General features: G+C 33.3%; 3 protein-coding genes and 1 long non-coding RNA gene across 4 annotated transcripts in view; 3 read left to right on the plus strand and 1 right to left on the minus strand.

Moving 5' to 3' along the window:
- Nucleotides 1-4,530, plus strand: part of LOC113386540 (nuclear-pore anchor-like) — an 11,448-nt gene extending 6,918 nt beyond the window's left edge. The window contains exons 4-5 of the mRNA XM_026624320.1: nt 617-4,466; nt 4,516-4,530. Of these exons, the coding sequence (XP_026480105.1) occupies nt 617-4,466; nt 4,516-4,530 (3,865 nt within the window). The remainder of the gene's footprint in view (nt 1-616; nt 4,467-4,515) is intronic.
- A 47-nt stretch (nt 4,531-4,577) lies between these two features.
- On the plus strand, nt 4,578-6,613 carry LOC113384397. The gene is made up of 3 exons (XR_003367938.1): nt 4,578-4,641; nt 6,124-6,226; nt 6,592-6,613. It is a non-coding gene; the product is annotated as an uncharacterized LOC113384397 (long non-coding RNA).
- Nucleotides 6,614-7,870: 1,257 nt separating this feature from the next.
- LOC113384395 (longitudinals lacking protein-like) lies at nt 7,871-11,346 on the minus strand. The gene is made up of 5 exons (XM_026622110.1): nt 11,141-11,346; nt 9,833-10,050; nt 9,623-9,768; nt 9,451-9,538; nt 7,871-8,313 (listed from the first exon to the last, which is right to left on the minus strand). Exons 2-5 carry the CDS (start codon nt 10,011-10,013, stop codon nt 8,153-8,155), a joined length of 576 nt encoding a protein of 191 aa, XP_026477895.1. The 5' UTR covers nt 10,014-10,050; nt 11,141-11,346; the 3' UTR covers nt 7,871-8,152.
- A 337-nt stretch (nt 11,347-11,683) lies between these two features.
- Nucleotides 11,684-23,715, plus strand: part of LOC113384883 (cell division cycle and apoptosis regulator protein 1-like) — a gene marked incomplete in the record, with an annotated part of 25,741 nt that continues 13,709 nt past the window's right edge. Inside the window, 9 exon segments of the mRNA XM_026622652.1 lie at nt 11,684-12,537; nt 12,616-12,803; nt 12,871-12,926; nt 12,929-13,098; nt 13,235-13,515; nt 16,928-17,276; nt 19,821-19,947; nt 20,755-20,957; nt 21,036-21,224. Coding sequence (XP_026478437.1) covers nt 11,779-12,537; nt 12,616-12,803; nt 12,871-12,926; nt 12,929-13,098; nt 13,235-13,515; nt 16,928-17,276; nt 19,821-19,947; nt 20,755-20,957; nt 21,036-21,224 — 2,322 coding nt within the window.

Genomic DNA, 23,715 nt, shown 5'->3' on the forward strand with positions numbered 1-23,715 from the left:
GAAGACCTAGAACACATAAAGGCTGCAGAAGAGCAATAATGAGAACCTTTTGAAAAGACAAACCTGCCAAGATATCCAAGAAGACCTAGAACACATAAAGGCTGCAGAAGAGCATAATGAGAACCTTTTGAAAAGACAAACCTGCCAAGATATCCAAGAAGACCTAGAACACATAAAGGCTGCAGAAGAGCATAATGAGAACCTTTTGAAAAAGACAAACCTGCCAAATATCCCAGAAGACCTAGAACCATAAAGGCTGCAGAAGAGCATAATGAGAACCTTTTGAAAAGACAAACCTGCCAAGATATCCAAGAAGACCTAGAACACATAAAGGCTGCAGAAGAGCCCAAATGAGAACCTTTTGAAAAGACAAACCTGCCAAGATATCCAAGAAGACCTAGAACACATAAAGGCTGCAGAAGAGCATAATGAGAACCTTTTGAAAAGACAAACCTGCCAAGATATCCAAGAAGACCTAGAACACATAAAGGCTGCAGAAGAGCATAATGAGAACCTTTGAAAAGACAAACCTGCCAAGATATCCAAGAAGACCTAGAACACATAAAGGCTGCAGAAGAGCATAATGAGAACCTTTTGAAAAGACAAACCTGCCAAGATATCCAAGAAGACTAGAACACATAAAGGCTGCAGAAGAGCATAATGAGAACCTTTTGAAAAGACAAACCTGCCAAGATATCCAAGAAGACCTAGAACACATAAAGGCTGCAGAAGAGCATAATGAGAACCTTTTGAAAAGACAAACCTGCCAAGATATCCAAGAAGACCTAGAACACATAAAGGCTGCAGAAGAGCATAATGAGAACCTTTTGAAAAGACAAACCTGCCAAGATATCCAAGAAGACCTAGAACACATAAAGGCTGCAGAAGAGCATAATGAGAACCTTTTGAAAAGACAAACCTGCCAAGATATCCAAGAAGACCTAGAACACATAAAGGCTGCAGAAGAGCATAATGAGAACCTTTTGAAAAGACAAACCTGCCAAGATATCCAAGAAGACCTAGAACACATAAAGGCTGCAGAAGAGCATAATGAGAACCTTTTGAAAAGACAAACCTGCCAAGATATCCAAGAAGACCTAGAACACATAAAGGCTGCAGAAGAGCATAATGAGAACCTTTTGAAAAGACAAACCTGCCAAGATATCCAAGAAGACCTAGAACACATAAAGGCTGCAGAAGAGCATAATGAGAACCTTTTGAAAAGACAAACCTGCCAAGATATCCAAGAAGACCTAGAACACATAAAGGCTGCAGAAGAGCATAATGAGAACCTTTTGAAAAGACAAACCTGCCAAGATATCCAAGAAGACCTAGAACACATAAAGGCTGCAGAAGAGCATAATGAGAACCTTTTGAAAAGACAAACCTGCCAAGATATCCAAGAAGACCTAGAACACATAAAGGCTGCAGAAGAGCATAATGAGAACCTTTTGAAAAGACAAACCTGCCAAGATATCCAAGAAGACCTAGAACACATAAAGGCTGCAGAAGAGCATAATGAGAACCTTTTGAAAAGACAAACCTGCCAAGATATCCAAGAAGACCTAGAACACATAAAGGCTGCAGAAGAGCATAATGAGAACCTTTTGAAAAGACAAACCTGCCAAGATATCCAAGAAGACCTAGAACACATAAAGGCTGCAGAAGAGCATAATGAGAACCTTTTGAAAAGACAAACCTGCCAAGATATCCAAGAAGACCTAGAACACATAAAGGCTGCAGAAGAGCATAATGAGAACCTTTTGAAAAGACAAACCTGCCAAGATATCCAAGAAGACCTAGAACACATAAAGGCTGCAGAAGAGCATAATGAGAACCTTTTGAAAAGACAAACCTGCCAAGATATCCAAGAAGACCTAGAACACATAAAGGCTGCAGAAGAGCATAATGAGAACCTTTTGAAAAGACAAACCTGCCAAGATATCCAAGAAGACCTAGAACACATAAAGGCTGCAGAAGAGCATAATGAGAACCTTTTGAAAAGACAAACCTGCCAAGATATCCAAGAAGACCTAGAACACATAAAGGCTGCAGAAGAGCATAATGAGAACCTTTTGAAAAGACAAACCTGCCAAGATATCCAAGAAGACCTAGAACACATAAAGGCTGCAGAAGAGCATAATGAGAACCTTTTGAAAAGACAAACCTGCCAAGATATCCAAGAAGACCTAGAACACATAAAGGCTGCAGAAGAGCATAATGAGAACCTTTTGAAAAGACAAACCTGCCAAGATATCCAAGAAGACCTAGAACACATAAAGGCTGCAGAAGAGCATAATGAGAACCTTTTGAAAAGACAAACCTGCCAAGATATCCAAGAAGACCTAGAACACATAAAGGCTGCAGAAGAGCATAATGAGAACCTTTTGAAAAGACAAACCTGCCAAGATATCCAAGAAGACCTAGAACACATAAAGGCTGCAGAAGAGCATAATGAGAACCTTTTGAAAAGACAAACCTGCCAAGATATCCAAGAAGACCTAGAACACATAAAGGCTGCAGAAGAGCATAATGAGAACCTTTTGAAAAGACAAACCTGCCAAGATATCCAAGAAGACCTAGAACACATAAAGGCTGCAGAAGAGCATAATGAGAACCTTTTGAAAAGACAAACCTGCCAAGATATCCAAGAAGACCTAGAACACATAAAGGCTGCAGAAGAGCATAATGAGAACCTTTTGAAAAGACAAACCTGCCAAGATATCCAAGAAGACCTAGAACACATAAAGGCTGCAGAAGAGCATAATGAGAACCTTTTGAAAAGACAAACCTGCCAAGATATCCAAGAAGACCTAGAACACATAAAGGCTGCAGAAGAGCATAATGAGAACCTTTTGAAAAGACAAACCTGCCAAGATATCCAAGAAGACCTAGAACACATAAAGGCTGCAGAAGAGCATAATGAGAACCTTTTGAAAAGACAAACCTGCCAAGATATCCAAGAAGACCTAGAACACATAAAGGCTGCAGAAGAGCATAATGAGAACCTTTTGAAAAGACAAACCTGCCAAGATATCCAAGAAGACCTAGAACACATAAAGGCTGCAGAAGAGCATAATGAGAACCTTTTGAAAAGACAAACCTGCCAAGATATCCAAGAAGACCTAGAACACATAAAGGCTGCAGAAGAGCATAATGAGAACCTTTTGAAAAGACAAACCTGCCAAGATATCCAAGAAGACCTAGAACACATAAAGGCTGCAGAAGAGCATAATGAGAACCTTTTGAAAAGACAAACCTGCCAAGATATCCAAGAAGACCTAGAACACATAAAGGCTGCAGAAGAGCATAATGAGAACCTTTTGAAAAGACAAACCTGCCAAGATATCCAAGAAGACCTAGAACACATAAAGGCTGCAGAAGAGCATAATGAGAACCTTTTGAAAAGACAAACCTGCCAAGATATCCAAGAAGACCTAGAACACATAAAGGCTGCAGAAGAGCATAATGAGAACCTTTTGAAAAGACAAACCTGCCAAGATATCCAAGAAGACCTAGAACACATAAAGGCTGCAGAAGAGCATAATGAGAACCTTTTGAAAAGACAAACCTGCCAAGATATCCAAGAAGACCTAGAACACATAAAGGCTGCAGAAGAGCATAATGAGAACCTTTTGAAAAGACAAACCTGCCAAGATATCCAAGAAGACCTAGAACACATAAAGGCTGCAGAAGAGCATAATGAGAACCTTTTGAAAAGACAAACCTGCCAAGATATCCAAGAAGACCTAGAACACATAAAGGCTGCAGAAGAGCATAATGAGAACCTTTTGAAAAGACAAACCTGCCAAGATATCCAAGAAGACCTAGAACACATAAAGGCTGCAGAAGAGCATAATGAGAACCTTTTGAAAAGACAAACCTGCCAAGATATCCAAGAAGACCTAGAACACATAAAGGCTGCAGAAGAGCATAATGAGAACCTTTTGAAAAGACAAACCTGCCAAGATATCCAAGAAGACCTAGAACACATAAAGGCTGCAGAAGAGCATAATGAGAACCTTTTGAAAAGACAAACCTGCCAAGATATCCAAGAAGACCTAGAACACATAAAGGCTGCAGAAGAGCATAATGAGAACCTTTTGAAAAGACAAACCTGCCAAGATATCCAAGAAGACCTAGAACACATAAAGGCTGCAGAAGAGCATAATGAGAACCTTTTGAAAAGACAAACCTGCCAAGATATCCAAGAAGACCTAGAACACATAAAGGCTGCAGAAGAGCATAATGAGAACCTTTTGAAAAGACAAACCTGCCAAGATATCCAAGAAGACCTAGAACACATAAAGGCTGCAGAAGAGCATAATGAGAACCTTTTGAAAAGACAAACCTGCCAAGATATCCAAGAAGACCTAGAACACATAAAGGCTGCAGAAGAGCATAATGAGAACCTTTTGAAAAGACAAACCTGCCAAGATATCCAAGAAGACCTAGAACACATAAAGGCTGCAGAAGAGCATAATGAGAACCTTTTGAAAAGACAAACCTGCCAAGATATCCAAGAAGTAATCGAACCATCATATATACGAACACGCGAAATGAAAGTTGATGAAAATACCAACGATGATTATATAGAAGACCCGGCTGATAACTATGATATGGGATTCACACAAGTCAGAGGTACTTGATAAATATTTATTAATTAATATTTGTAGTTAGTTGTTTGAGAGTTTCACTTCTTGTGTTGCAAAAGCCTTTTTGTGATTTTTTCACCCGGTTATATAGAAAATAATTCGCAATCCAATGAGAGAAAATTTGGTAAAAGTATGCTTGAGCCGATTTTTGACCTTTCGTCGACGTTTGGACAGATTTAAAAAATTAAGGGCCATTCGATGCAATTCAATGAGGACTAACATTTGCCAATTTTACGCGATATTCAGCCAAACCGTTTCTTTTTTAATATCAGAAAAGTGGAAATATTTTCGTACGCGTTTTAGCCCGCAATTTTGAATCGAATTTGAAAATTCAAAAACTGCCTGAAAGATATTGTTTGGAAATCGCGTTGATTAGTTTTTTGTAAAGATCGGCCGGGTCGTTTTCTTGTAATTAACTGTTAAAGAAATTTTTTTTATGAAATTTTTTTTTTGCGATAGATGTCAAGGTTTTATAGAATATACTAAAATATCTACGACAAGTCGTTTAATTTTAAAAATTCGTCAAAGTTTGAAAAAATGAGAAGCGTTTTTTGACCTTTGATAAAATTAGACCTTTCATCGACGTTTTTGAAAATATTTTTTTCTACAGCTTCTTTTGCATTTACACGAAATTATAGTTTGTTTATATCTACAATAACATTTTTATTGTTTTACTATCAAAATACTTTGCTACAAAATGTATGTTACAGTTACTAATTTTTAGTAGTCTATATCTGTGATGAAAATCTATAGATTAAAATATGGGAACTTTCCGTTTTATGATCAAAACTAAATTTCATGTGCGTATAAGCTAGTTTGTTTCAAATATCAAAACAAAGAGCATCATTGTTCTTAATTAGTGTTCATATATAATCGATAGCGAAATTCAAGGTGAAATAACGGAATCATTTTTTACAAAAATTTTCATTTATAAAAAAATATGAGTAATAAACTTATGGTGTATGGCATTGTGCCTTAAGGTAAATTGCTGGAACTTTCCGTACCATTTTTTTTAATCTTTGAAAAAATTGGATTTTTGAGAAAATTTAAAATTTTGAAAATCTTTTGGAAGAAAAAAATTTGGAAAAATATATTTTTTTATTTTGAAATATTTTGGAAATTTTGAACTTTTTTCAAAGCAATCGCACTGCTTTAGCTGCATAGAGACGAAATATTGAAGCGCGTAGCCTTTTAACGGATAAACATTGGTACGGAACCCACCCATACAGCACAAGATAGTCCGGGGACTATCCGGCTTGTCCGCTACGCGGTTGCAATATCGCGCATATTCCACGGACCGTACAAGGACTGTCCGCATTGGGATGTCTCAAATCCGCGAAATCGTACGGTCCAGGGACGATCCGTCATGTCCGCACGCGAGGACAGTGTCCAAACAAATATTTTATTATTTTGGTTAATAAGATGTATTTAAATAAATAAGATGTATTTCATCTTTTATTAATTACAGATACTGTACTCAAAAATCTTCCAAAAGAGACAAAGCATGCGGTTGCAGAGGCAGTTAAAAGTTGGCTGAGACATGCCAGCGAACGGTTGATGAGGAATCAATTGTAAGATCATATACATACATTATTTTGAGTTTAAAATTTGGGGGTTAGATCAATAAAAACTAGTACGAGAGTTTTTAAAGATTTATTTAAAACCCATTTTATTTCACATCCATATGTTGCCTCATTCCATATTCTAATTTAACACTAAAATTAACTAATTTTTCCACTGAATTAAGGCTAGGATTATAGGCGAAATGTATGGATGTAAAATAAATTTTTGAAAGAAATTCATGTTTTTTATTGATGTTACGCCCGATTACTATAATATAGTATATATTATTATTTATATATATATATATATATATATATATATATATATATTATATTTATGTTCATTATTTTTAACTATTCATTCTATGTTTCAGAAAAGGAATGCCAGTACAAGACCAACAAAATTTGTAATTGATTGCTTTATAAGAATTGCTTTTATGAGGAATTGTTTTATAAGAATTCTAAGAAATCCTAAGAAATACAATATATGTTTTCAAATTAATGTTTTTTTAATATATTATCAATGCCAATATTATTTTCAGCTAGATATTATTAATTAAATAACCCATAATTAAGTACAATGTATGTACAACCTTACGGCCGGAATATCCGGCGCGGGATAGCCTACGGATCATCCCTAGGGTCGGTCAAAATTAAATTTCAGGGATACTGACGGGACAAGCCGGACTGTCCATGGATGATCCGCGGACTACGAGTGTCCCGCATGCGTACATCCCACGGAATTTCGTCGGATCGTCTTGTGCTGTGTGGGCATAGAAATTTAAACAAAATTGATACACACATTATTAAAATCTCCAGAAAATATCTGATAATTTCATGTGCATATGTCTAATGATCGTTTTTGACCGCCAAAAGGCTTTTTTTTTTACTTTTTTTACTAGATCTCCGAAATCCCTAGACCTGCCTTCCCAAAAATTTAATCAGTTCTTCATATTGTCAATACAAGCAAAATGTTTTTTGAGTTATTCAAATCGGATACTCCGTTCTCTTAAAAACTGAGTTACCGTCTTTGGCACTTTTTGTCCCGTATTTCCGAAACGGCTAGACCTGCCTGTGATAAAAACTAATCAGCACGTCTCCTTATTAATACGAATCGAATGTTTTTTGAATGATTATAATCGGTTAAATCGTCGACGAAAATTTGTATCCGCGCACATACACACACACATCAGTTTTTCTAAGGTATGCCAAAATGTTCAGAAACCTCTGAAACGTAAAGACAAAAAAAAAATTCATTTTCGATTTTTTTTTGCGATCACTATAACTTACCCTACGCCTACGGGTAGTTTAAACTGGAGAGTAAAAGAAAGGTTATATCTGTACAGACCAATTTTAATTTTTATCAATAAAAAATGCAATACTTAATAGTTCTTTATATTTGTTTTATTATTGAAATAAATTAAATATTTATAATTTATTAAATGTCCTCGATATTAAATATATTAATATTTATGTTTCGTTAGTTATTCATCATATTAAAAACTTGCAAAAAGTGCTTTTTATAGTGATTTTCCTTTAGCACGGTTTTGTCATATAAAAGTGAATTTTTCAAGTTACACTTTTTTTTGGAACGTATCTTCCGTGTAAAACCAATATATTTTATTGACACAAAAGTGTGCTTATTCTTTTGTTAGATCTATGAATCACAAACAGCACAAATTTTATAAACCAAATTCAAAATAATTTAAATCAGATTTGTTTATCGCAAATTTGAATCTAATCAATCTATTCAATTTCCAATTGTCAGCCAATCTTTTATTCTTCTAGATGAATACATCATCATCGACAAAACCAAAATCGTTGTGGATTTTTGTGACAGTGCCTGTGAATACTCTTTGTTTGGTGCTCGGGGCCTGCTGGGTAGTAGTTGTAGTTACTTGCTGTGTTGGCTGGAAACTTTGGCTGTTAATAGCTCTAGGATTTGGATAAGCCACAGCTGTCATTTGAGGAAAAATCTGTCCTTGGCTTATTTGTTGCATTTGCTGGATGCCTATGGCTTGATTTTGGATCTGTTGCTGTATTCCTAGGTTCTGAGCGAATAATGGTTGTGGGGGCTGATATTGCATCATGTTTTGCTGTTGGATGTTGGTTAAAATTGATGCTGTTTGTAAATTTGCAATATTTTGCAAATTTCATGTGTACTTTAGAATTGTTTTTATATTATATTTTTATAGTATATCTCAATAATATTTCACAACAAAACTTGAAAAATCTATTGGAGTTTATTTACTACGGAGAGACTAGAGTTGAACATGCAGATTTATCTCAGTTTATATTGAATGCAGAATCGTTACAAATTAAAGGATTAACTGGTCCTGAAGTAAGTTGTAGATTCACAAATGGAATTATAATTGAAGTGTACTTGTACTTCAATATTTTAAAATAATATTTTATGGAAAATAAAAAAGAGATGTAAGAATTTTTTCAATACAAGCAGAAAGTTTTTTAAATCATTCAAACCAGATGCTTAGTTCTTTCAAAAACTGCAATTTTTTGTATAATTAGCTCTATATCTTCGAAACGGTTGGACCTGCCTTTGCCAAAAACTAATCAGCACGTCTCCTTTTATCAATACAAATTGAATGTTCTTTAGATCATTCAAATCAGATGCTCTATTCTCTCAAAAACTCGATTTCTATTTTCTGCACTCTTTGCTCCCTATCTCAGAAATGACTGGACCTGCCTTTGCCAAAAACTAATCAGCATGTATCCTCATCAATACAAATCAAATGTTTTTTGAATTATTCAAATCGGTTGGTCCGTGTTCCTGAAATCGTCGACGAAAATTTGTATCCGCACACATATACACACACACACATACATCAATTTTTTCTGAAGTATGCCAAAATGTTCAGAAACCTTTGAAACGTGAAGATAAAGTAAAATTTTCATTTTAGATTTTTTTGTGATTACTATAACTTATCCTACGGGAAGTTAATAAATATTAATAACAGGTTGGATTTTCATTCCTGCTTCATTCATTTTTAAATCTCTTTAAAAACATGAGAAAGGCCAAAAGTGTGAAATAAAACCAAGAAATAATTGTAGACCAAATATTGTATGTAATGAAAATTTTCAATTAACTTCATATAGGAAACAGATGGCATTTAAAATTAAAAAAATACAGAAACTTTTAGCTTTTTTGTTAAATAAATAAAGTCTCATTATCAGGTAAATCTAGTAAATAATTAAAATGAAAAGAATTTTTATACCTTCTATCATTTTGGGAGATTCTATTTCATTTTCTAAACTCTGTGAAGCCTTTTTTTTTATTGATCTTGTCTGTTTAGTGGCACCCGTCTGAATACAAAACAAATATTATTTTAAAATATTGAAGTACAAGTACACTTCAATTATAATTCCATTTGTGAATCTACAACTTACTTCAGGACCAGTTAATCCTTTAATTTGTAACGATTCTGCATTCAATATAAACTGAGATAAATCTGCATGTTCAACTCTAGTCTCTCCGTAGTAAATAAACTCCAATAGATTTTTCAAGTTTTGTTGTGAAATATTATTGAGATATACTATAAAAATATAATATAAAAACAATTCTAAAGTACACATGAAATAATAAAATTCATTTATTACTTATAGGGTGATTATTTCCAGTACAGCTTTCTAACATGATTTTAAAAAAATTTGAACTGATTGCTAACACAGCTCGATGACATTTAGCAATAACTCCATCGGCAGCTAATGTTACATCTGTAAACATTTCATCTCTGTATAATTCTTGATAGCCCGATATTAAATTGTTTTTGAAACTCATCCAACTTAATGCATATTGCTCTTCCGTGATGGTAAATCTATAAGAATAAACAATCGAGAATAAAATACTAGAAATAGAAGATTTAATTATATACAAATATATATATATATATATATATATATATATATATATATGTTTTAAAGGCTTTTTCGACGTTGAAACAGATTTGAAATAATTAGCAGGCAATTCGTCGAAATACAAAACTGTTAAAAAATAACATTATTTTTTATTAATGAAACGTTTTGACATCATTCAGCAATCAACCAGGACAAACATTGTTTTAAAACAAATTATTATTAAAAAGAAAATTATTACATAACCAAAAAAATTAATACAAAAGAAATGTTCATCATTTTAGAATCGACAATGGAATCTCATTCTGTTTTAGTGAAACTATTTTTTGTATTTTTACAAAAAATGTTTACTCTGCTTGCTTAATAAAAACACACATAAAGTGTCGAAACGTTTAATTAATAAAGAAAGGCTGCTAATTATTTCAAATAATTTATGAAAACAACACAAAACACACAATTGATTATAACAAGTTAATACAATAACACATTTATCCAATTATATATTATTGATGAAATTATCTTTATAAAATTTGTGTTTTGTTTGTAAATCAAAAAAGTTTATTAAAATCATTGAAAGAAAGTTATAATATTAAGTTCATTTTCAGAGAAGAATAATTATTTAAAAAAAATAATCATGCATCTAAAGTAAAGTCAATTTTTACATAATTCCACAAATTTAAAGCATAATCAATATTTTTTTAATTCTCATTTCATTCAATTCAATAATTTTTAATTTATTGTAAAAGAAAAGCCTACGATTTTATTAAAATTAAATAGAAAAACTTTTAAATTGACTTAATGCCCTCAAAACGTTTTAAAAGTACAAAAAAAGTAAAATTAGTGTTTTGTCATAAAATTTGTGTCTATTTTGTTTTAACACTATTGTTCGCATCTCATAATTGATTCACTACACCAATCTTGTTGTAAATAACTATTTTTTGAAAAATTCACTTTACGTTTTTAAAAATCCATTCAAATTTTTAAATTCTTTTCCAGAGGGATATTTAATTATATCCTGGTACGGTATTATTTTGATGCTTTTGATTAATTTACCTGACGTACAAAATAGCCTTAAAATGTAGTCCGATGTTATTTTTATTCCTGATATAACTGTAACACTATTTTTTAAAAATAATTATAGATTCTTGTTTAACGTATATTTAAATACTTGATTCTGATAATTTACAAATGATATTAGTTTATTAGATATGTTTGGGGATATTTTATGCAAAGAAATCGGATTGAGCGTCTGACTTTCGAGTGTGTCAGTCCTAGACTAGGGTCCTAGACAATGGTGTCAGTCATAGATAGATATGAAAGTGTCAGTATTGCCTAATTCGACAATTTTAGACACCATAAAAGAAATGTTGAATACCACATCAGGCAATAAGTTGATTTAAAAGTAATACAAAAATAAACAAAGGTGCTTAACACAGATTAAAGTAAAAAATATAGTTATTTTGTTAAAGAATAAATGTAATATAAAAACTTGATAAAGTGTTATTATAATTTTTAAAACACGTGCAAAAGTATTGGCGCAAAAAAATGTCATCTGGCAATGTGTGTTGAAATTGTAAATACAAAACAAAATGGCAACCGTATCAAAGTGATTTATTAATAAGTGCGCGCTCTGATTGTTTATATACAAAAATCCGTAAAACATTTGATTGCTGTAAGTATTATTTAATAAAATGAGTAAACAAGTGTACGGAACAGCTAAAAACCCTCCATGGGCTCGAACAAACACCACGACCCAACAGCAGCAAGTTCAAAATATTGCAAATTTACAAACAGCATCAATTTTAACCAACATCCAACAGCAAAACATGATGCAATATCAGCCCCCACAACCATTATTCGCTCAGAACCTAGGAATACAGCAACAGATCCAAAATCAAGCCATAGGCATCCAGCAAATGCAACAAATAAGCCAAGGACAGATTTTTCCTCAAATGACAGCTGTGGCTTATCCAAATCCTAGAGCTATTAACAGCCAAAGTTTCCAGCCAACACAGCAAGTAACTACAACTACTACCCAGCAGGCCCCGAGCACCAAACAAAGAGTATTCACAGGCACTGTCACAAAAATCCACAACGATTTTGGTTTTGTCGATGATGATGTATTCTTTCAAACAAATGCTTGTGTCAAAGGTTCAAATCCATCTCTCGGGGATAGAGTTTTGGTTGAAGCCACTTTTAGTTCTAATATGCCTTTTAAGTGGAATGCTACGAGGATACAGGTCTTGCCATTGAGTAATAATGCTAATAACAGAAGTAGCAAAGGATTCTCTCAGACTTCTAAATACAATGCTGTTCCTCCTCCGGAGCCTAGTCAGAATGGAAGTTTTGGAAGTAATAGGAGCACTTCGAGGAGTATTACTAAATCTAGTGCTCCACGGAGGTCTGATAAAGATAGGAAGGAGAAAGATGACAGACATCGGGATTCTGAGGTAGAAATAAAAATATACTAATGATAATATAACTTTACAATTCATTTTTCTTAAAAACATGTTCGTATTTATTATTAGGCTGAAGAAGCTGAGCGTAGGAAAAGACGTGACGATCGTGACAGGGACCGTGTAGGTCGTGACAAAGATCGTGATGAAAAAGATAAACACAGTCCATCTCGCAGAAGATCAAGATCACCAAAAAGTCGCAGAAGAAACAGACTGGTTTCCAGATATATGGTGCAGATACCTAAAATTGCACTAAACCTGTAAGTACATACACACCTCACCTTTACCTTTGAATTGTAAATCTATTGTGTTTTATCTATTTTCAAGTCATGAAGCGGATGTTATTGAACTTACTCGTCGTTACACAAATCTTTATATACCATCCGATTTTTCAAAACTCACATGATGTGGGTCGAAGCTTTTCCACCAGACGTCCCGTTTACACTGTCGAAGCCTTGCAGCTTTCATGTTATGCATAAAGATGTTGAACCGATTAGTTCGAAGACGAATGATGTTCAGGATCCTCCTGATGCTGATTATCTTTTTTCTGCCAAGGTAATAATTGAAATTAATAAATACATTAGTATTTTCTAATAAATTTTACAATTACCATGTTTCTTTTTGTTTAAATTTTTTTCTTTTTCAACTGTTAAGTTTAGAATTGTTTTTATTATTATCTTTTTCTTTTCAGGTTATGCTAATGAGTATGCCAGCCATGGAAGAAGTCTACCGCAAATGTTGTTCCTTAGCCGAAGACGACAATGCCGATGATGCCACTTTTGTGCACCCAACACGTCTCATTAATTTCCTCGTCGGCCTAAGAGGCAAAAATGAAACCATGGCAATCGGAGGTCCATGGAGTCCTTCCCTGGACGGTCCTAATCCCGAAAGGAATCCTAGCGTATTGATCAAAACTGCTATCAGGACCTGCAGAAGCCTAACGGGAATTGATCTATCGAACTGCACGCAATGGTATGTATTGTGATGATTGGTGTTTGCAAGAGGGAAGAAAATTGACTTTTTATTTAGTAATAATAATGTGCATGGGTATATATTTATACTCTTTGTTTACTTGCATGGAGTAGATAAGATAGATTTTTGTGTAATGCACACACATATATGGGACTTTGTGGTGTTTGACTGGTTTTCATCATTCTTCTTTATTAGTAAAATTTTTCATAGTTTTTAATCATAGTCATTATTGAATATATTGAATATATAACAAATAGTAGTCTGCTCGAAGGTAGGTCCGTGGTGCGAAAGCATCACAAATCAATGATTTCCTTTCCATCCTTTATTTATTATTTCCATTACCCTTAAACACTTTTTATATGCACTTTTATGCATTCGTTTGAAAACTTCTGCCCTGATGCGTCAATCATCTACATTTTTTTTCTCTTCCCAATCCTTTCAGACTTTCTATTTTACTTTCGACGACGTCCTGTAGGAGGCTCTTTTTGCAGAATGGGTCCAACCCAGTTTTCCTTTCTTTTGCTCAGTAGAATCCTTTCTTCATCCATTCTTCTCTGTACTTTTTTATTTATCATTTTATGACCACATTCCGTGTCTCTAATCCGTTCAGAGCCATGCTCCTTTGATAAAATTATTATTCAAACTTTATAATTTTATAGCGTTTTAGGTTGTGCATTGGGCTATATTAATATTTGTAAAATAAATTTTATGGTTTTGTTTCCTCAATATGAAAACGTTTAAATAATTTGTTTATGTTAATCAAAAACTTTTAAGAAATATCAAAATTTTCAAAAAAAAGTTAGTTTGCAAATAATTTTCCAGTTTTCAAAAAAACAGTATTTTCGAAAAAGGTATATTTTTTTCAATATTAAAATTTTTCAAATGTGTTCAAAATGTTCAATAATTCAAAAAAACTAAATTTTCTGATCTTTTACAAATTTTGAATTACGGTACTGAAAGTTCCAGCAATTTGCCTTAAGAAACGATGCCATGCACTCACTAGTTTTACTTGTTTTTATTGGATCTCCGAAAGCGCTGGACCTGCCTTCCCAAAAAATCATCAGTTTTTCATTTCGTCGAACGCTGCGTTCTTTCAAAAACTGAACTGTTGCTTTTGGCAATTTTTGCCCCGTATCTTCGAAACGGCTAGACCTGCTTTTGCCAAAAACTAATCATTACTTCTCCCCATCTTTATGAATCGAATTTTTTGTGTAATTCGAATCGGTTGAACCGTGTTCTCGAAATGGTGGAAGAAAAATTGTATCCACACACACAAACACAAACAAACACATGCATTTTTTCTGAGGTATGCCATAATGTTCAGAAACTTTTGAAACGTGAAGATATGAAAAATTTTTCATTTTTGATTTTTGGACGATTACAATAACTTATCCTACGGGAAGTTAAAAAAAAACTCCCAATCGTCTAAAGATGGTATCTTGAATTTTGCTGGTATGTCGAAGCAACTAGGTGCTCATGCGGCTGCTCGTATGTCGGGGTACCACGGTCTACCTGTATTTTATTGTTATTAAATAGCCAAAATATTTCTGTTAGGAATATCATTGTAACATCCGACGAATTTTTCATATACATTTTGCAATTAACATTTTTCTTATTCGCTCAAAGCTGGTATCTCGAATTTTGCTCGTATGTCGAAGCAACGAGTCGCTCTTTTGCTCGTACTTTACTGTTATTAGATAGTCAAAATATTTCTGTCGAATATCATTGTTGCAACTGACGAAATTTTTTATATATTTTTTTGCAATTAACAATATTTTTTATTCGCTCAAAGCTCGTATGTTGATGCTACAAAGCACTATTTTGCTCGTACAGTAGAATCCGCTTAGTATGACATCGAAGGGACGCCGAAATCTCGTCATACTAACCGGTCGTCATTAAAAGCGTACTGAAGAAAAACTATTTTAATATGCAAATATGTTACATGTTTCAGTAATTTAAAAAAAAGCCTATACAAACGTTTTAATTAAAAGTAAAAATGACACATTAAAATTTAATATAAAATAAAATTGACATAGGGTAGGGCGGGGGCACAACGGTCCAATTTGACTTACGGTAATTATACTGTCTAAACCCAATGAACAACACATAACATACATCAAAGAAGCATCTATCGAACTATGTTCAGAAAAACTTACATACATACGTACATAATTCCTAATTATATAAATATTATATTTTTTAAACATTTGGTATCTGACCCATTTTACTTCGCATACGAGGTAAAGTGGAACAATCAGGGGGCGAACAGATGCAATTTTTTTTATTAAATTTTAAAGGCATTTTATGCTACATTATTGAACTAATGCACAATATTAATTCTGTGGGTACATTTGTTACAAAGACAACACAGTATATTACATTGATCTGCTATTGGTCAGAAATATTCATCAGAAGAGCCGGAATAACAATTTATTCAATTAATCTCTTGTAAAATTGTTTTTTTTAAACTTAACTATTTTATTGCTTACACCTTTGCCAAAGTAAAGGTTCAGCTGGTCCTTTTTATCGCAGTCATGTGCTGCTTATCTTTTGATAGCAAAATCATAAGAATAAAGGTGATGGCTGGTTATGAATTTATACATTTTTTGCCCTCTACTATCAAATATAATTGTTTAAAAAAATCTAATTTTATTTGTTTATGAGATATCCGTGGTGGGCCATTAATAATTAGTCTACCCTACCCATAAACATACAAATGTGTTTTTTTAATGTAAGTAATCAGTAATTTTTGATTGATTTCTTTGCATAATTTTATTGTAAAAACAGTCCCTGGTGCTACTATTCACAAAAGACATAGCAATTGCTTTCGTAGACTTGGCCACATCATGTAAAATCATGTCGGTCATTATAATTGGACATATTTTTTTGCAAAAATGGGTCATTATAAGCGACATGTCAATGTAAGCGAAGTCAATATATCCGACTAGACAGCTGTTTTTTTATATTTATATTAAGCGGTTGTCAATATATCCGGCGTCATACTAATCGGATTCTACGTATCTCGAAACACTCGTATGTCGGGGTACCATGGTGTATTTGGATTTTTCAATTATTTTCCTTTCTTCATAAACAAATGAGAAAATATCAATATTGAATTTGTACCTTTGGAATGTTGTTTTTTTACTATATTTTACTGATACTACTTTCAAGCATCTATTCCGCTTTCTGACTAATTTTGTATTTTACATTGTGGGACAGTCAATGTGATTTAATCTTTCAACATTTCTCTTTTCTATATCCATGTTTGTAGTGTTGCTTTTATCATTTGTGCAAAATTAGTTTATCAATCGCAGTTATATGATGATACTAAACCAAGTTTGCCATGTTTAGTATATCATATGACTCTTTTACCAAACGATCCTATACATTAGAATATGGCCTGTCACTGTAGGTACCGGTTTGTGGAGCTGTACTACAGACGGAGCGTGTCAACTCACAAGGGTCGACAGGTGCCAGCTCGTGTCGAAACAGTTGTTATATTCCTGCCAGATGTTTGGAGCTGTGTCCCGACCAGGCTGGAGTGGGATAGTCTGACCGATGGATATCGTCGGCTATTGCACGGCAAAGATGACGCCTTCGCAAAATCCAATGAAACAGATAAAAGTGTTACCGAGTCTCCAGCAGATCCTGCTGCTGCTGCTGCTGCTGCCAGTGCTGGTGCTGCTGCTGGTGTCGGTGTTACTGGTGCTGCCAGCAAGGATGCCGATGCAGAGAGCAACAAATCTAGCAACATGATTACAGTTAATATTATATAGTTTTACACACACACAGATTTTAATCCTGGTCTTTCTTTTTTATCTCGCTGGTCGATCGAATAGCTGATGGAAGTGATGTATTTGGCTGATTGTAAATATATTCATGACATGATATTTTAGGTTTCTTCTGATCAACATTTTGTAGATCTAGATGGATTTGAGAAACAAACGAGGATGGGAGGAGGATAGAGGTGTTATGTAACAGATTTAAACAGTATTATCATTTAAATTTTAATTCTAGATTTTCTTATGTAATTAACGTTTCGAAAAAGTTTGTTTTCGCCAGTAAATCCGATATGCTAATTTTATGCATTTTCTATCTTTGAAGTCGTTTGATACAAAAATTGAAATGTATGTGTATCAATATATAAAATTTAATCAATAATTTTATCATATAATTAACTTTCCGAAGAAGTTAACGTTTTTGTCATTAAATCCGATTTGCTATTGTTTTCTCGACGTCTCAAGTCATTATGAATCGTTCGACATGAGAATTTGAGTAAGAAGTGTGTTTTTGTGTGTGTATTTATGTATAAATTTAATATATTTTTTATATAAATAACGTTCCGAAAAAGTTTGCGTTAGCCAATAAATCCGATTTATAATTTCATGTATTTTAGACGTTTCAGGTCGTTCTGATTCGTTTGATACAAAAATTGGTAATGATATGTATTTAAACAAACAATTTAATTTGATTTTTTTTATAATTGACTCTGAATATAATGTATTCTCGACGTCTCAAGTCGTTCTAAATCGTTGGATACTAAAATTAAATTGAGTGTATATATGCATGTGTATTTATACATATAAAAGTTAATAAGATTTTTTTTTAATATAAAATTAAAGTTCCGAAAAAGTTTGCGTTAGCCAGTAAATCCGATTTGATAATTTTATGTTCTGAATCGTTTAATGCGAAAGAGGTGTTTCTTTTTGTATAGCGAAGGAAAGGCATTTATTTTATTTCATCCCGTACTAGGTCTTTTGACTGGGTATGTCGGACTCAATACCGCCTGGGTATAATACCGACTAAAACCTCCGCTTTGCCCTTCGTGGGGGGAGGATCTAGAATGTTATCATTCCTACCTTGATTTTATACTTGTCCTTTTGCGAAAGTATGTATGCATAAATAAAATTTAATCAGATTTTTTTTAAATATATCTAACTTTCCGAAGAAGTTTACGTTTTTGCCAATAAACCCGATTTGCTAATTTTGTTTTCACGACGTCTCAAGTCTTTCTGAATCGTTTGATGCGAATTTTGGAAGAAGTGTGTGTATGAACGTGTCGTGAAAATATTTGTCGAAAAGGGACTCTACTGACGAGCAAACTAATATTTCATCGAAAATATTTATACAGAAAAGGGACTCTACTGACGAGCAAACTAAAATTTCTTAGAAAATATTTATACAGGAAAGGGATTCTAGTGACGAGCAAACTGGAATTTCTTTGGAAATATTTATATAGGAAAGGAACTCTACTGAAGAGCAAACTGGATCTTTTTTTGGAAATATTAACACAAAAAAAGATCAAACTAAAATTTCTTAAATAGAAAAGGGACTCTACTGACGAGCAAACTAAAATTTCTTAGACAGAAAAGGGACTCTACTGACAAGCAAACTAAAATTTCTTAGACAGAAAAGGGACTCTACTGACGAGCAAACTAAAATTTCTTAGACAGAAAAGGGACTCCACTGGCGATCAAACGAAAATGTCTTGGACATAAACGGGACTCTACTGACGAGCAAACTAGCAAAGGGATTTTACTGACAAGCAAACTAGAGTTCTTTGCCAAATAATTGTACAGACTCTAAGGCGACTCTACTCGTATCATCAAATCTCTCTTTTGGCGGCTCGTATTTCGAAACACTCGTGTTTACCGGCTCGCAAATCGGGGTTACTGTCGTTGTTCAAAAATCAATTTATTTCAAAAATTAAAATTAGATCAAAATCTAATCTTGATCTATTTCTCATCACGTGTAATCTTTGTAAAAATTAGTTCCTCCCTTAAAACTATTCCAAATAGACATGTATGTAATTAATTCAGATAGGTTATCTAATTATAAATGACTAATATTTTTTTCTGTTACATAACACTATATCTCCTGACTCCTGTCAACAATTAATGTTTCGTCAATCCATATGACTGTGATCATCCAGCTTTGTTGAATCTTGGTTGAGGTTGGTGCTCCTAACCTTCGTTAACCTCGATGAGACATTTCTTATGATATATTAATTTCCAGGGTACTATTATTATTTTACTTTTGCTTTTTATAAACATTTATTTATATAATATGTCTCTCAATCAATGAACGTAAACATGGAGATTTTTATAATTGCTTTTCAGTTTTTATTTTTTAATTCGATGGGGTAGCGATAGTAACATACATATTAGATTATTACCAGGGGAAAAGCAGTTGACAATTTAGTTGATAGATGAATGGTTGTAGATGAAATCGTGAAGTGTGAATGGAGATTAGTTTTTGATTTTATTTTTGTTTGTTGCGTTTCATGAATTTATGTTCGTTTGCAGGATGATTCCGGTTTGATTTCTGGTGATCAGAAACCAGAACCAACACATTTTTCGGAATTGGATCCTAAGACGATGAAAGTCACCGATTTGCGGTTGGAACTCGAGGCTAGGAGCATCAATTCTAAAGGTAAGACATTTGTAAATTGGTATAACTATAAATTTTGTAATACCTTATTTTGAAAACCAAAATAATCTAGTTGTAAGTAAATTAGAAATATTTCTAATTTTACAAAGAAATTTTGGTTTGCTCGTCAGTAGAGTCCCTTTTCTGCATAAATATTTTTTAAGCTAGTAGAGTCCGTCTACTGCCGAGCTATTTTTTAGAAAATATTTATAAAGGAAACGAACTTGAATTCTGGTCGTTTGTCGAAGCAATGAATTGCTCCTTCAGCGTAATAGAAATAAACATGTAAAAACCGCCTTTCTGAATATCCATCAAGGGACATGTTATTGTTATATGTTTGTGTTATTTTTGATAGGAATCAATTGAAGATTACATTGGAGTGTTTTATCTCTAATTAGGCAAGAATCCATCTATTTTGTTTTTAACTTTTAGAGTTTTTACACGTACATTTGCTCTAATAATTATATATTGTTGAATTTTCTTATTTGTTCACAAATTTATGTTATTTTTAGATAAATAGATATTATTAAAATTTAAAAGTTATTAAATAAAAATTTCGTATTATTTATCATATTATAACACAATAGTTTATACATGAAGCATAAAGGTAGTCCAAAACCATCAAAGCGGTCATCGGTATTATAATATTTATTGTTAATTTTAAACAAAAATAAAATAAATAAAAAGAAAATGTTATCAGAAACACATATTACATCAATTAAACTTTTAAAATCCGCAATAAAAAAACCTGCTCTTTTAGATCACTTTTTCACGAAAAAAAACCCGACCGTTAAGTGGATTTTTTTTCAGGTTTAAAATCGCAGCTAATAGCTCGATTGGTGAAAGCCCTAAAAGCTGAAGCAGATAAAGTTGATCGGGAAGACGAAGAGGAGGAAGCACAAAAATTGGAAGAAGAAGAGAAAAAATCCAACGACAAGGCCAATGAAAATAGTAAAACTTTGGAGTTTGATGAAAAATCCAGAGAGGAATCGAGCGATAGAAAGAAAAAACATGTAATATAAATTATTTATCATATGTATGATTAAAATTCTAATTCATTTGAATTATGACTCTGACATTCTGTTTTTTAGGATGATAGCAGGAGAGCAGATGAAAAGGAACGTCTTGCTTTGGAGAAACGTTATACTTTACCTGAGGCTCCGCATATTATAGTGCATCCGTCGAAGGTTGCAAAATCGGGCAAGTTTGACTGTATCGTCATGTCGTTGTCGTTACTCCTTGATTATAGACCTGAGGATACGAAAGAGCATTCTTTCGAGGTAAGTTTAGAAAAATATAGTTAAAAAAAAAACAACAGTTCAACTATTTATCATGTTCGTTTTGAAACTTTGCTTGTCAGTAGAGTCCCTTTTTTTGTATATTTCCTAAGAAATTTTAGCTTGCTTGTCAGTAGTCCTTTTTCTGTATAAATATTTTCTAAGAAATTCTTTTTTAGGAAATTCTTGTTTGCTTGTCAGTAGAGTCCCTTTTCTGTATAAATATTTGTTACGAAATTCTAGTTTCACTAGAAGTTCTACTAAAGATAAAATTATAAAAAAGAACTATACTGACTAGCAAACTAAAAATAAAATTACAAAGAAGGGGCTCTACTGACAAGCAAACTAAAAATACAATTACAAAAAAGAATTCTACTGACGAACAAACTAAATATACAATTACAAAAAGGGATTCTACTGTCGACTGAACTAAAATTAAAATTACGAAAAAGGGACTCCACTGATGAGCAAACTAAATATACAATTACAAAAAAGGGACTCTGCTGTCGACCAAATTAAAATTAAAACTAGTGGTGCATTGCATCGTGCCTTAAGGCAAATTGCTGGAACTTCCCGTACCAAAAATTAAAAATTAAATTTTCTAAAAAGATTCAGTTTTCTTTTAGAACTCGATTTTTGAATTTTTAAAATTTTTAAAAGAAATGTAAGGTTATTATGATTTGATGTGATTTTTTTCACTTTTTTTATTGGATCTCCGAAAAGGCCAGAAATGCCTTCCCAAAAATATCATCAATTCTTCATACAAATAACATGTTTTTTGAATCATACAAATCGGACGCTCCGTTCTCGCAAAAAATCAATAGCCATTTTCTGCACTTTTGTTTCGTATCTCCGAAACGGTAGACCTGCCTTTGACAAAAGCAATCAGCACATCTCCCTATCAATAGGAATCGAATGATAATTGAATCATTTAAATCGCGTTGATCCGCGCGCCCGGAAACGTGGACGAAAAAATGCGGACATTACAAAACACACACATACACACACATCCATTTATTCTGAGGTATGCCAAAATGTTCAGAAACCTTCAAAACGTCGAGAAATGCAAAAAATTTATTTTCGATTTTTGGCCCATTACTTTAACTACCCTATGGGAAGTTAAATATGTTGGATTTTTTTTATACTCATGTAAAAAATGAAAACACGTGATATCTTCTTAGACCCTCCCTTCTCGCTTGATTTTTTGGTCAAACCGCTTTTACGTGAAGAATAAACGACCCCCAAATGATATTATATATTTATTAATTTTTGTAAATCTAATTACAATTTTATTTTTTTTATTCCCAGGTGTCGCTCTTTGCCGAATTATTCAACGAAATGTTAATGCGAGATTTCGGCTTCAACATCTACCGATCTCTGCAATCGCAACCCGAAAAACCCAAGGAGGAACCCAAAAAAGACAAACCTTCGTCCTATGATTCCGGCAACAGAAAATCCACAGAAGAGTCCTCATCGAAAGTGTCGTCATCGACTGACGGCGATAAAAAGGATTCGGACAAAAAAGCCGATGACAAATCTGAAAGGAGCGATAAAAAATCCGATGATAAAAGATCTGAAGATAAAAGATCAGATCACAGAGGCGGAAGTCGCGATGACGACGACGATGACTATGATGATGATCATTATAGGTCTTCGAGTCGTTCCAAAAGTTCCAAACGGAATAAGATGGTTACAAAGGATCCTAATTTGTTGCTGTCGTTTGTCTATTTTGATCAGACGCATTGCGGTTATATTTTTGAGAAGGACGTTGAGGAATTGATATATACCCTTGGTTTGGCTTTGTCGAGGGCTCAAGTCAGGAAAATTGTCAGCAAGGTTGTGTCTAGGAATTCTTTACATTATAGGTAAGTAAAATTTGTACTATTAAACTAAGAATAAAATACAAAAAGTATTTCAACTGGCGAGCAAACTTAGAATAAAATTGCAAAAAAGGGACTCTACTGACGAGCAAACTAAGGGGGGGGGGGCATCCATTAATCGCGTGTGGAATTTTTAAAGATTTTTGGAGTTCTCCCCTTCTCTTCCCCTTGGTGATACGTGGTGATATTGCAAATTACACCCTTTTCCTCACCAAACACCACGTGTAGTTTTACTTACTAGAAAAAAATTTAAATTTTTTTTTTTTTTTTTAAAAAGTTTGGATTTTTTTTGAAAATGTTTGGATTTTTTTTTAAATTCAGGTAAAAAATAAATACACGTGATATTTTACCATACTCTTGCCTCCACCAAGTGATATTTCTTAATTTCTTAAATTTTGTCAAAAGGGACTCTGCTGACTACCAGAACTAAAAATAAAATTACCAAGAAGAGACTCTACTGACTAGCAAACTAAAAATAAAATTACCAAAAAGGGACACTACTGATGAGCAAACTAAAAGTAACGTTAGAAAGAGGCTCTACTAAAAATAAGATTGCAAAAAGGGACTCTACTGACAAGCAAGTAAAAGTAAAATTACAAAGAAGGGAATCTACT

This window comes from Ctenocephalides felis, unplaced genomic scaffold (genome assembly GCF_003426905.1).
Source record: "Ctenocephalides felis isolate EL2017-DRISC unplaced genomic scaffold, ASM342690v1 CF-g0.4_SCAFFOLD_03571, whole genome shotgun sequence".
Lineage (NCBI taxonomy): Eukaryota > Metazoa > Arthropoda > Insecta > Siphonaptera > Pulicidae > Ctenocephalides > Ctenocephalides felis.